General features: G+C 34.5%; 1 protein-coding gene across 3 annotated transcripts in view; it reads right to left on the bottom strand.

The window, feature by feature from the left end:
• Positions 1 to 2,836: 2,836 nt before the first annotated feature.
• Positions 2,837 to 15,114, bottom strand: part of LOC123527701 (phospholipid scramblase 2-like) — a 31,090-nt gene continuing 18,812 nt past the window's right edge. For all 3 annotated transcript variants that reach the window (XM_053523889.1, XM_053523890.1, XM_053523891.1), the window contains 5 exons: positions 13,528 to 13,658; positions 11,806 to 11,926; positions 10,563 to 10,665; positions 9,732 to 9,790; positions 2,837 to 7,779 (listed from right to left, as the gene is read on the bottom strand). In XM_053523889.1, the coding sequence (XP_053379864.1) occupies positions 7,720 to 7,779; positions 9,732 to 9,790; positions 10,563 to 10,665; positions 11,806 to 11,926; positions 13,528 to 13,658 (474 nt within the window). In that variant the 3' untranslated portion in view covers positions 2,837 to 7,719. The remainder of the gene's footprint in view (positions 7,780 to 9,731; positions 9,791 to 10,562; positions 10,666 to 11,805; positions 11,927 to 13,527; positions 13,659 to 15,114) is intronic.

Here is a 15,114-nt window from a genome sequence, read left to right on the forward strand (position 1 = left end):
AAACATTCTGACAGGTTTCATGCACATCAAATGAACAAGTGTTAACAAGCTTTTCATTTGATTTGACCTAGTTTTCGACCCCATATGACCCAGTATCAAACTTGGCCTAGGAATCATCAAGATAAACATTTTGACCAAGTTTCATGAAGATAGGGTCATAAATGTGGCCTGAAGAGTGGTAACAAGCTTTCCCTTTGATTTGACTTATGACCTAGTTTCTGACCACATATAACCCAGTTTCAAACTTGGCCTAGAAATCATCAAGATAAACATTCTGAAACATAAACATTCTGAACAAGTTTCATGAAGATAGGGTCATAAATGTGACCTGAAGAGTGTAAACAATCTTTTCCTTTGATTTGACCTTATAACCTAGTTTCTCACCCCATACAACCCAGTTTCAAACATGGCCTAGAAATCATAAAGATAAACATTCTGACCAAGTTTCATGAAGATAGGGTCATAAATGTGGCCTCTATGTTGTTGCTTTTCTTTTGATTTGACTAGTTTTTGACCCGACATGACCTAGTTTCAATCCAGGCCTAGAAATCACCAAGATAATCATTCTGTGCAAGTTTGTTTCATATTAAAGCATAAATGAAACCTCCATATGGCTGAAATGGCCAAAATAGAAAATTTTGCCGCTTTCAAGGGCAGTTACTCTAGAACCCATGATGGGATCTGGCCAGTTTTCGAAAAGAACTGAGAAATTATGCCAATACAATTAACAAAGTTAATTGCAAAATATGGTCTCTATCCTGTTCAAAAGCAAAAAATGGCAAATTTTGGCCCTTTAAGGGGCCATAACTCTGGAACCCATGACGGGATCTGGCCAGTTTTCGAAAGGAAATTGTTGATGGACGACAGACAGACGGACAACGGACAAAATTTTTTTTTATAGCTGTTAAATTAAACGCAACAAAATAAAATTAATTCAGACTTTAACAAATAGTTTTGGTCTTTTTTTATTATCTGTTAAGAAAACTACAACATAAATTGTATTGAGGGTGTTTTCACAATAAATGAATAAGTTTTTTCCAAATAATTTAGCTTTTACGATTTTTTTTCTAATCTTTTGAACAGTCCCTGTGCTGTCATTGATTATATACACACTGATTTAGTCCTTTTCAGATAGCTGTGGTTTTCATGAGATTATTGTTAAAGCAAACGCCATAAACATGCACCACAAAAGTAATGTACTTCATAATGTCAGTTCTGCAGCCAGTGTATTTTAGAGGTGCATTAAATATCACTCCATCTCTTCTACTCATAAGTCCGTTATACAAAAACAGCAGGCTTCACAAAAATCCTGGACAGACTGCCTAACATTCAGTCGGACAAACTTATTTTAGTCAGACTGAGAAAAACAAGAGGACCATGATGGTCCTGAATCGCTCACCTGTCCCCACATGACCCAGTTTTGAACTGAGTATGATGTGTTTTTTTCTATTATTTGACATAGTTTTGACCTAGTTTTTGAGCTCATGTGACCCAGTTTTGAACTTGACCTAGATATCATCAAGATAAAAATTCTAACCAATTTTCATGAAGATCCATTGAAAAATATGGCCTCTAGAGAGGTCACAAGGTTTTTTATTATTTGACGTAATGACCTAGTTTTTAAAGGCATGTGACCCAGTTTGAAACTTGACCTAGATATCATCAAGGTGAGCATTCTCATCAATTTTCATGAAGATCTCATGAAAAATATGGCCTCTAGTGAGGTCAAAAGGTTTTTCTATTTTTATACCTACTGACCTAATTTTTGACCGCACTTACCCAGTTTCAAATTTTATCTAGATATCATCAAGGTGAACATTCAGACCAACTTTCATGAAGATCCATTGAAATATATGGCCTCTAGAGAGGTCACAATGTTTTTCTATTTTTAGACCTACTGACCTAGATTTTGACCACAGTTGACCCAGTTTTGAAATTGATCTAGATATCATCAAGATGAACATTTAGACCAACTTTCATACAGATCCCATAAAAAATATGGCCTCTAGAGAGGTCACAAGGTTTTTCTTATTATTTGACCTACTGACCTAGTTTTTGATGGCATGTGAGCCAGTTTCGAACTTGACCTAGATATCATCAAGGTCAACATTCTGACCAATTTTCATGAAGATCCATTCAAAAGTATGGCCTCTAGAGAGGTCACAAGGTTTTTTTATTTTTAGACCTACTGACCTAGTTTTGGACCGCAGTTGACCCAGTTTCAAATCTGACCTAGATATCATCAAGATGAACATTCATACCAACTTTCATACAGATCCCGTAAAAAATATGGCCTCTAGAGAGGTCACAATGTTTTTTTATTATTTGACCTACTGACTTAGTTTTTGAAGGCACTCAAGATAAACATTCTGACTAACTTTCATGAAGATCCATTGAAAAGTATGGCCTCTAGAGAGGTCACAATGTTTTTCTATTTTTAGACCTACTGACCTAGTTTTAGACCGCACATGACCCAGTTTCAAACTTGACCTAGATATCATCAAGATGAACATTCTGACCAACTTTCATAAAGATCCCATGAAAAATGTGCCCTCTAGAGTGGTCACAAGCAAAAGTTTACGGACGGACGGACGACGGATGCTGCACGATCACAAAAGCTCACCTTGTCACTTTGTGACAGGTGAGCTAAAAATCGACAAAATGGGTAATGAGTTTAACCCGGGGCTAGAGGGCATGGATGGTAGCATGCATTTCCACTACCGTCCATGAACAGGCTCAATCAAACTGAGCCTGCAACATTTTCGTTTTTGTCGTGCTGAGCGACCGGTGAAGTTTCCCTTTTTTCTATTTCATCTATATGCAAGAAATTACAAAGTTATTAACAGTATTAAATAACTTTATTCTTCCACAAAACAATGACAGAATTATCCTTAGAGCAAAATATGACAAAAAAATTAAAAAGATTATAACAATTCTTAAAATGAAACAGAATGTTTTTACAAACTTTTAGCAGACTTTTAAACAAGGCAAATATCTTTGAAGACATTTAAGAACAAATGTGACTACTATTTTTCCCAAATACATTTAACCCTTACCCTGCTGAATTTCTATAATGAACTTGTCCATCTTTGTATTTGGACAGCACCATTAACTGTCAAAAGGGGTGCTAACCAAAAAGGTGCAGCCTGATCATGATCTACAGTGGTTACACAGGCAGAATCAATCGTGTCCAGCATGATAAGGGTTAAATTTCCATTGAAGCCCCCATTTATTTACAAGTATACAAAAAACCATAACCATGTTGAAAACTAAAAATATATCTGTTACATTCCCTGATCTTTTGGCCTACAACACCCACATGAACAAATATAGATAAGAAAGTTCTAAGTCTGTGTATTAAATCTATCCTTAAATCGATTCTACACTTCTTTCTTTTTTCATATTCTGATTTTATTTACTTATAAACAAACTAGATCTTTGACAAAAATCACATTTCAATGGCTTGAAAATGAACTTTGATCAACTTCAAAATATAAATGCATAATAGTAGTACACATCCAAACAACAATTATTTTATGCAAAGCAAATCACTGTTTGAGATATACTATTTCAATTCTAGCACATTCTCAAGGATTAATAAGTACATCCTTCACAAATCCCACCAAATGTTTGCCTGTTTTGTGTTGTTTTTTTTTCAACACTGATGTTTTATGCTTTTGCGTAATAATTGTGACATACAGTGCATTCTTGCATAATAACAAAAAATGTCCATAGCTGTATGCCGTCCAGTCTATTACTATTAAAATGTGATTGAAATTTGGGTCTAATATAATTATATTTAAGAGATCTGATCTGAATATATATGAAAGTATTCTACAAAATAATGATAAAAAGTAAAATAAAAATATACAATTTAAAGATTAGAAACATTAATGCTGATCAGTAAATATTCTGAAAATATTTTAAGTAGAATGAGTGAGTGAGTTGGGTTTTACAGCAAACCGACTCAAAATGGTCATATATCGCCAAAATATTTTAAGTAGAATGAAGAATGAAGACAAGTTTTAATACTGTGTTAATTGTAGGTGCTAAATTAAAATTCACAAAATCTTTTCCCATATACTTAGTATATACTAGTAATATTTAATAATGTATTCCCCATATATCTGGTGCTGTCAATCAAACTTGACTAATTTGCATATCAATGGCATGAATTGATTTTAAGTGCAAATCTCCGTCTACATATTTCTTTATATGTAGCACCTTGTAAAGTTGCTAACTAGGAATATTGATTTTCCAAAATAATAATTTCATATATGTTGTTGTCCTCCGACTACTGTATGCCATGCATCACCGATGACCATGTTAGAATGGATTTTTTTATATAAATTTGTATCAATATACAAACTGAGTGTTATGAATAAAATCTTGAAATTTTGAATCTTATTTGTCCTGCAGACTCTGAACTTGACCAGAATATGTAAAATTCACAGGTTAATATTATATTATATATAACCTGCAGAAACAGGTATCATAATACTCTTTGATATGCTTGTTCTATAAGCTGGTGATATATGTACGGTGTAAGTCTATAGAAGAAAACTATTTTGTGAACTTAAGCATGTAATTCTATTGTAAAAGCAGAAATTTTCGCGAGGGTTTAATTTTCACTATATTCGCGAGGCCCTACATCTCGGGCAAATTTATCCTCAGGTAAACATTTACAATTAGTACAACTCTATTTCAAGTATGATACCATTTTAACAATTTTGCGAAAATTAAACCTCGTGAACATACTCAAAATTTCAAATTCGCGAAACTTTGACCCAGCAAAAATATGTGCTTTTACAGAGTTTTATCATGCATAGAGACAAATAATACCCTACTTAGGTTTCTAAAGGCTAATGTTGAATGATCAACTCAAGTAATACTCATTGAAATGTTGTGATACATTTTCTGAGAATGTCAATGTTCTTAAATGAAAATGTATTAATATTTTAAGACAGCCTAACTGTATGGTGATATAACATGCAAAAAATTGTAAATAATATTAAGTACACATTTAACAAACAAACACCGGTTTCATATGTATTATTCATGTATGTAAAGTTGAGAGGTCAGTCATATAATTACAGTTTTGTTTTCTATTTCCTTCATACTGTTCAACTGACCCGATGTTACATACTTATGAAGTTGTTAACCTCTAAGCAACAAAATTATTAACTAATGGAATGGTAAACAGTCAACTAATGGAATGGTAAACAGTCAACTAATGGAATGGTAAACAGTCAACTAATGGAATGGTAAACAGTCATGTCACAACACGCTGTTAATATGGGCTAAATGTAAGATAGCATCTCACATGACATGGTGAAGTATGTAGGCAATTTGAGCCAAATGAGCAATGTGACATCTGGTATATTTCATGGGAACTGGAAAGCAATAAGAAAACATTTATGAAACAAATACATGTTTTCTTAGTACTATTTGCCTATGAAATGCACAGAGGCCAGTTATATAACTACAGTTTTCTTTTCCATTTCTGTCATATTGTTCTACATGACCCAAATGTTACATAGGTTTGAAGTTGTTAACTTCCGAAAAATGGAATGTTAATTAATGTCTGCTGTCAAAACAGCAAACTTTTTATTGTCGTGTCATAAACATATTATTTCAATAGGCAACATCTGCAAAAATGCAACTTATCAATCTCACATGACATGGTGAAGTATGTGAACCATTTGAACCAAATGAGCTTTGTGACCTCTGGCATGTTTCCCATACTGGGGTCACAGATTTCATTGGAATTTGGAATGCAGCACTAAATATAGCATAATGGAAAGAAACACATATGGAATGAAAACATAATGCTTAAAAATATAATGCTGGTGGCACAATTGTACAGAATATATATAAAGATTACATGTACAACATCTAGGTTATCTATAACTACAGTAGCATACTGTCTAGTGGAGACAAAATAAAATGAGTGTAGGTAAAAAATGAACAGTAAAATGAACATATATAAAATATCACAACATAAATAGAAACATACAAGGCCAATATGGTGGTTAAAATAAGCTGCCATTTTCTGCATGTACATGCATTTCTAGGCCAGCTTAAATATATATATACACAATCTAATGATGAAATTTGATGTGCTCCTTTGTCTAAACTCATTGAAATCATTTAATAAACTACATGTATTGTCCATGTTGCACAAACATTTCTTGCCAATGTGAACCTATTTTAGAACATGAATAAATAAATTTGAATGTGATGGCAAAGAAGGACTTCAAGTCTTTCAATAAAAATATAAGATTATTTTCATATCAAGTTCAAGTGCCACATACACATAAGTTTATATGTTGAATAGATGATGTAGGTTATGGTGTCATGTTAACCTTCAACTTAAACAATACAAGTTTAAGTGTCATGTTGAAATGTTTTATAACATTCGAGATCAGTGACAAAACAGCTACAAACCTTTGATTCTTGTTCAATTTTCTCATTACTAAACAATAAACTTTCAGTTAAAATTCCTTGTCAGGTTTAACAATTAAAATATACAAATTACTTTGTTCGCACAACATTTGGCACTAAATCTTACACTGGATTTCTCTCTAGGTTCCTCTATACAATTGGGGTTTGTAACAATAGAATAAATTAGTTTACATTTAAAAGTAATTTCTTAATACAGAACAATAACAAGAGCTCTGCAAAGCAGGACAATATAAGCTCAAATTTCTAGATCAAAAGAGGAAGCAAAATCAAAAGAAATTTTTCTAGGGTGTGTGTCTTCATGTGCTCTGTACATAGTCTCATTGCCGCTTACTTATATATTTATATACGTAAGTTTGAAGTCACTACCTTAAATCATTAAAGTTATGCTCTGGACACAAGAAATGACAGACATATTTGTCACAGGTGTGTCCTTGCTTTGACAAACAGAACTGTATAGTATTATTCCATCCTTCTTTTCTAAAATACATGTAATCTTGAACTTTTAATATTTCTCGTTATATGAACAATGAACAGTTTGTAGAGACAAGAACATTTTTATTTTGTGTTACAATATAACAGATTGTCAGTTGCTGTATTCTGTTGTGTCATGTTTTCTTGTGTAGTGAAGTATCTTGTTGTGTAGTGTAGTATCTTTTTGTGTTGTGTAGTGAAGTATCTTGTTGTGTAGTGTAGTATCTTGTTGTGTTGTGTAGTGTAGTGTAGTATCTGGTTGTGTAGTGAAGTTTCTTGTTGTGTAGTGAAGAATCCTGTTGTGTAGTGAATAATCTTGTTGTATAGAGAAACATCTTGTTGTGTAGAAAGCATCTTGTTGTGAACCATCTTCTTGTGTAGAGAAACATCTTGTTGTGTAGAGAAGCATCTTGTTGTGTAGTGAAGAATCTTGTTATGTAGAAAAGTATCTTGTTGTGAAGTATCGTGTTGTGAACCAAAGTATCATGTTGTGTAGTGTAGTATCTTGTTGTGTAGAAAAGTAATATAAAGTTGTGTTGTGACGACATCTTGTTGTATTAGGTATTATCTTGTTGTGTTGTGTTGTATCTTGTCCTTCAGTATTTTGTCATGTTGTGTAAAATATTGTTGTAATGCCTGTTGCCTTGTAGTGTTGAACATGTTCTGGCTATGGAGTGAAATATCTATGCTGTGTAGAAGTCATGTTATGCCATGTGTACTAAAATGTAAATGTTTTAGAGTATCTCCTCAACATCTTTGAACAACTTCCTGCCACCCCAGTATCTACATATATCCTCTATTGTTGTTGTTGTTGTTCTGATTTTGCTCAAAGTACATGAAGTCCTGGAAGACAATACAAATATTTATAAACACTGAACACAATTCCTTACTGGAAACAACATAAATGACAGCTTTTCTTAGCAAATACTGAATGTGCTATTCACGAAAATCTGAGAAAAAGACAGTAAAAACAATTCTATTATATACACCCATCCCTGATAAATGCTCTGCATCCTGTTTTTCCAATTATTTTTTTTAAAGTTTATTTAGGTCATAACTAACTAAATGTACCTGCAGTATGGAAGTGCTATATTTATTGTAAGTTGCATTTGTAGTTTACATTTACCTGTAAATGTACAGGTAAAAAAACAACATTTTAGAGCTCGATGTCCCCCTCCTAATGTTATGCTCCCAGGGGCATACATAAGAGAATATACGGTAATCGACTCGGTGATAATGAGGTAATGAAGTGTGCAACATTTCTCATGCCCCTTAACACTGGCTTAAGTGGAACACTAATTAATAAATGAACATTGAATGGAATCCATGATGACAAAGGACTAGAAATAATCACAAAACCATGTATGTGGTGTAAGGGTGGAGGTGTAAGGGTGGAGGACTTTTAAAGATTATATGTAACTGACATTCAGAATCTGTAATAATAAAGGCTATTAAGTAAATAATTATGCAGTTACATAGTTTCAATGTTAGCTCTAACATAACCAGGGTTTTCATCAATTATTGAAGTAAGAATGGATGTTATTGAAGGAGGTGGAAGTTGTCAAGTAGAGGTGGGGTCTGGGGGTCCTCCTGTTCAGAACTCAACTTGCTACAGGAAATACAGGAAAAGTAGCCAGGGCTCAGACGACTTGAGCAGGGTGAAAATCCCCGACACCTGCCCCTGATACCCCTGTATAAAACAAGAGCACCGCCTTGCGGGTGCTGACGCTCATCTGATTTTTTTTGTGTAATAGAAATATTGTCCTACCCATGATTTTCTAAGTCTAAAAAGGGCCATCATTCTTGCAAAAAGCAGAATAGAGTTATGTTTCTTGATGTACAGTGTCCACTTATGATGGTGAAAAACCATTGCAAGTTTCAAAGCAATAGCTTTGATAGTTTATGAGAAAAGTTGACTTAAACATAATACTTAACCAAGAAAATGATTTTCTAAGTCCAAAAGGGGCAATAATTATTGCAAAAAGCAGGATGGAGTTATGTTGCTTGCTGTACAGGGTCAGCTTATGATGGTGAACAAGTGTTGCAAGTTTCAAAGCAATAGCTTAGATAGTTTAAGAGAAAAAGTTGACCTAAACATAAAACTTAACCAAGAAATCTGATATTTTCTAAGTCCAAAAGGGGCCATAAATCTTGCAAAAAGCAGGATGGAGTTATGTTTCTTGCTGTACAGGGTCAACTTATGATGGTGAACAAGTGTTGCAAGTTTTAAAGCAATAGCTTTGATAGTTTAGGATAAAAGCTGACCTAAACATAAAACTTAACCAAGAAAACTGATTTTCTAAGTCCAAAAGGGGCAATAAATCTTGCAAAAAGCAAGATGGAGTTATGTTTCTTGATGTACAGGGTCTGCTTATGATGGTGAACAAGTATTCCAAGTTTCAAAGCAATAGCTTTGACAGTTTAGGAGAAAAGTTGACCTAAACATAAAACTTAACCAAGAAATCTGATATTTTCTAAGTACAAAAGGGGCCATAAATCTTGCAAAAAGCAAGATGGAGTTATGTTTCTTGCTAAACAGGGTCAGCTTATGATGGTGAACAAGTATTCCAAGTTTCAAAGCAATAGCTTTGATAGTTTAGGAGAAAAGCTGACCTAAACATAAAACTTAACCAGGCAACGCCGACGCCGACGCTGACGCCGACAACCGCTCAAGTGATGACAATAACTCATCATTTTTTTTCAAAAAATCAGATGAGCTAATAATCATTTTGTCAAGAGTCAGCAGCAGTCTACAAAAAGACACAAAAAAAAGACAGATGTAAAATGTGACTTACAATGAGGAAAACAGCTCCTAACATAACAGCTTTCATCTTGACGTCTAGATCCATCGGAACTGAAATTACAAAATCATAGACATCAGTAATCATGCACTGACACATTCTACATCCATCAGAGGGGAACCACAAAAACATTGGTATCATTAATTATACACTGGCACATCTAGATCAACAGAAACTGAAAATCACAAAATCACAGTTATCATGATCGGTCAAATGTATATTTTCCCTGATAGGTAGGCAAGAAAAATACATTAACTCTATGTAGACTAGACAATCTACTTCTTACAAATCTAAAATAGGATCTTATTCTCTCCTGTTCATGAAGCCAAAAGAAAGTTGGTGGCATGTTTGATACAAGAATTTTTTTTATTTTTTTGGGGTTGGGTTTAACGTCGCACCAACACAATTTAGGTCATAGGGCGACTTTCCAGCTTTGATGGTGGAGGAAGACCCCAGGTGCCCCTCCGTGCATTATTTCATCACGAGCGGGCACCTGGGTAGAACCACTAACCTTCCGTAAGCCAGCTGGATGGACAAGAAAAATAAATGATCATACAGACACACTGTAAAATGAACTATAATGTGAAACCTAAATTTAAAATGTTTCAGGAATGGCGGGCATCTATGTAAAGCCACCACCCTTCCATACACCAGATGGATTTCAAAGTTTTTAACCAATATCAGTGAGGGGAATGTGACTTAAAGTCAGCAACGTTAGCCAGTAGGCCCTGTCTGAGATAAAAAGTAAGAAATAATCTAAGGCTATGTTGCAATTCTTGCATGTAGCAAATGTTGTATTTCAGAGATAAAACATACATAACTTACATGAGATACCAAAATTGTCAGCATCAGTAAAATATTCCCTCAGTAGACCACTCCACTGTTTGCTGATCTTGCCTACTTCTGTCTGACCGTCTTTAGAATTTACCTGTCAAAAATACAATCAAATCTGCTAACAACTGGTACAATTATCTACACTTACTCCTTTACTCTAGCATAAAACTGCTGTTTTTGATGTTTTCTTCGGAGTCTGTGGTTGTTATAACACAAAACAACAGATGTGGAAATTCCCCAGAAAACAGGTTTTTCAAACACTTTCTTTTTTTATTCAACCATCAATCAAAACTTAAGTTATTGACTGGAAACTGTTTTTTTCTATTTTTATTTACAGTGACCTTCACTCCACTGACCCCAAATTCAATCCAGACCTTTGTCTTACTATAAGCTACTTATAGCCCAAGCTTCATTTCAATATCTCAAGCCAAACTAAAGTTACTGAACAAAAACCAAATCTTGACACAACCCATACATCTATCCTCCAATCCATCCATACATCCATCCTCCAATCCATCCAATCCATCCATCCATCCATCCATTCATTCATTGATCCAACCACCCAAAGACATCACCAATTTAATAAACAGGTTAGAAACATGTCTTATGTCAATTTAACCGTAGCTTAGAAATTCAACTTAAACAATTATCAAATCAACAGCAATACATTTCAATCACTGCGTTAAAGTACTGTATGAATAATACATTATTTGGTGGACGTGAAATTTCCTGTTTGATCAAAATGGGTAATTCACTGGGGTATGAATTTGTTTTGGGTTTAACGCCGTTTTTCAACAGTATTTCAGTTATGTAATGGCTGGCAGTTAACCTATCCAGAGTTCCTGGTTTCTGTACCAGTATAAACCTGTTCTTCACAAGTAACTGCAAACTTCCAAACATGAATCAGAGGAGGAGGACAAATGATTTCAGACACAAAATGTCTTTTATCAAATCGTCACGGGGAACATTCATCTTGCATGAGGGAAAAAAACTCACAACCATGCAATCCATAGGTCTGCACTCTCCCTAATGAGGTAAGCGGGGATATGAATTTGTGGATTTCAACTTTTGAACATAAAATGAATAGGAATTTTACTTGTCTGTTGAGATTTTAATTTTGCAGTAAGGCTCAACAATGAGTTAAAGTGGAAAATGCTGAGGTCGGAAATGCCTTACATATGACTGCAACATCGGTATCAACTGTAAGTACATACTAGTGTTTGTAAAATCTTACAATGAAATCCTGGTCCCAGGTACAACAAGGTCCTTGTATGATACAACATGGTCCGGTCATCGTAAACACCTCCTCATGCTCTGCATTCGTGATTATATAATATGGTTCTATACAACTCTGTCTGTAAAATACATATATCATGTATACAAAAATATAGCCACGTTAATACTTAAGAAATCAAGCAATACAGAAGGTATTTTAGTAGTTTTGTTCTAAATGTCTGCAGTTTAGACAAGTTTTATTGAAGATCCTGAATAACACATTTTTGCCCGTGAAAAAAATGTTTCTTCAGTTCCTATGTAATCGAACAGTTTACTCAAATAAAATCAAGTAGAAGAATAGAATAAACATGTAAGATTGTGCAACTGTCTGGGGAAGCAGCTTATGGAACTGCAATACTGTGATACACTCTATCTGAACAATGAAATTATATTGCAAGTCAAAATCAGAGAAAGTGTATATCGATTATATAGTAAGTGTTGAATATCATGAAACTGTAGACTCGGTCTGGTAAATAAAGTTGAACCTTCCTAAGGCGACATCTGTATAAAGCAGCCGCTTGTCTTAAGTTAGCTAACTTCTCAAACTGTCTCCATTCTTATCTTAACTTGTCTTAAGTTAGCTAACTTCTCAAACTGACTCCATTCTTATCTTAACTTGTCTTAAGGAGCCGCCTGCCCTAAGCAGCGTGACTGTATCATGATATCCCATTGGTTGGCTGCTAATTCAGGCTTAACTGTATGTAGTTTTGCAGTCAACAAAATTACCTATTGACTGAAATGTTAAGTCTAAATCTGTTACATTACATACTATGAAAACATTTTATTCCTAGACATGAAATGGTTTAGCCCAAAGTGGCTTTTTCGTGGGAATATGAATTTGTTGAGTTCAAAATTTGAAGAGAAACTGAATGGATTAAATTCTATGAACTGACTCAACCAAGAGATCCATGAAAATAGTCCCTCATGAATATTTATGATTACCTGGTACCCTTGATGTGACCAGGTTTCGACTACATAATGTATCTTTCTGTGTTGTTTCTGTTTTTACACTTTCTTTCATACCGTAATCATCTTCATATTTTTGATCAGACAAAAACAAATTATCATTAAATTTGGTAATTTCAGAGACTATTCTCTTTACTCAGTACAGCATTATATTTTCATGCCATAAAAACTACAGTGGGACAGTTGATATTTGTTTTTCCCTTAGTTTTTATTGGTTGTGATTGATGGACCCATAGGTACAGTATTCCCAGTCACTATACTGTGAAATCATTCAATTTCCCCGAGTATGGAATTTAGTGGTTTTGGGGATATGAATTTTTGGATTTCAAAATTTAAAGGGGAATGGAAAAATTATTTGTTCCTTGGGGTTAAATTTCATGGATTGAAACAACCTTGAAATTCACAAAAAATAAGTCCCTTACAAATAAACCCTTATTATTTATGACTGATTCTGCGTTTGTGACCAGTGTAGATTATGATCAGCTTGCACATCTGTGCAGTCTGACCATGATCTGCACTGTTCGCCGTTCAGTCAGTATCTTTTTGATAAGCACCCCTTTTAACAGTTAATGGTACTGTCCAAACTGAAGGATGGAAAAGTTCATTATAAAAATTTAGCAGGGTAATGGTTAAAATGATTTCACAGTATATTTGGATATAAATCAGACTACAGTCAGCCAATCTTTGAGCAAACAAATGATTTACTAAAACTTACCTTTGTTTAACATATCCAACAATTTGTCCCACAGGTGCTTCTATCTGAACAACATGAGCCCAGGAATCACTACATGCACACCATGGACATCCAACACAACATTTGAATTCACGAGTGACCCTTATCACTTCCTGATCAATAAATTCCATTTATTGTCATTTGTCAACAAAATCAAGTCATCTTAGAACAAAAATGTCTTGGATGCTTCTCTCTAATACTGAGAAAATTCAGTCTTTCAAACTGCATGTTATTATGTAGAAATAAAATACATATTATATGGACAATTACTTCAGTTAATAAGTTCTGGAAGAATAGTTAAAACTGTCTGGTAACAAAGAGCCAAAAGGCTGAGTACCAAATTTAACACAATGCCATTCCTATAATAATAACCTACTTTAATATGTTACATCTTGCCACCTAAGAAGATGTTTGGCATCCCCTATAAAAGATCACTGCAGCAAAACTAATTTAAACAGAACAGGGCTACATCCAAGTTCTCTTAATGAAATAACATGATTTCATGCTGTATTTTCTTACTTCATCTCTACATTTCAAAATATTTTCATACAGGGACATCAATACCTGCAGGTCAACTAATTCTAGCATTCTCCCTCCAACAACATAAACAACATACCTGACTTGACTAATTCTACCACTCTCCCTCCAACAACATAAACAACATACCTGACTTGACTAATTCTACCACTCTCCCTCCAACAACATAAACAACATACCTGACTTGACTAATTCTACCACTCTCCCTCCAAAACATAAACAACATACCTGACTTGACTAATTCTACCACTCTCCCTCCAACAACACATAAACAACATACCTGACTTGACTAATTCTACCACTCTCCCTCCAACAACATAAACAACATACCTGACTTGACTAATTCTACCACTCTCCCTCCAATAACATAAACAACATACCTGACTTGACTAATCCTACCACTCTCCCTCCAATAACATAAACAACATACCTGACTTGACTAATTCTACCACTCTCCCTCCAACAACATAAACAACATACCTGACTTGACTAATTCTAGCATTCTCCCTCCAACAACATAAACAACATACCTGACTTGACTAATTCTAGCATTCTCCCTCCAACAACATAAACAACATACCTGACTTGACTAATTCTACCACTCTCCCTCCAACAACATAAACAACATACCTGACTTGACTAATTCTACCACTCTCCCTCCAACAACATAAACAACATACCTGACTTGACTAATTCTACCACTCTCCCTCCAACAACATAAACAACATACCTGACTTGACTAATTCTACCACTCTCCCTCCAACAACATAAACAACATACCTGACTTGACTAATTCTACCACTCTCCCTCCAACAACATAAACAACATACCTGACTTGACTAATTCTACCACTCTCCCTCCAACAACATAAACAACATACCTGACTTGACTAATTCTACCACTCTCCCTCCAACAACATAAACAACATACCTGACTTGACTAATTCTACCACTCTCCCTCCAACAACATAAACAACATACCTGACTTGACTAATTCTACCACTCTCCCTCCAACAACATAAACAACATACCT

Source organism: Mercenaria mercenaria, chromosome 14 (assembly GCF_021730395.1).
Source record: "Mercenaria mercenaria strain notata chromosome 14, MADL_Memer_1, whole genome shotgun sequence".
In the NCBI taxonomy this organism is placed as follows: domain Eukaryota; kingdom Metazoa; phylum Mollusca; class Bivalvia; order Venerida; family Veneridae; genus Mercenaria; species Mercenaria mercenaria.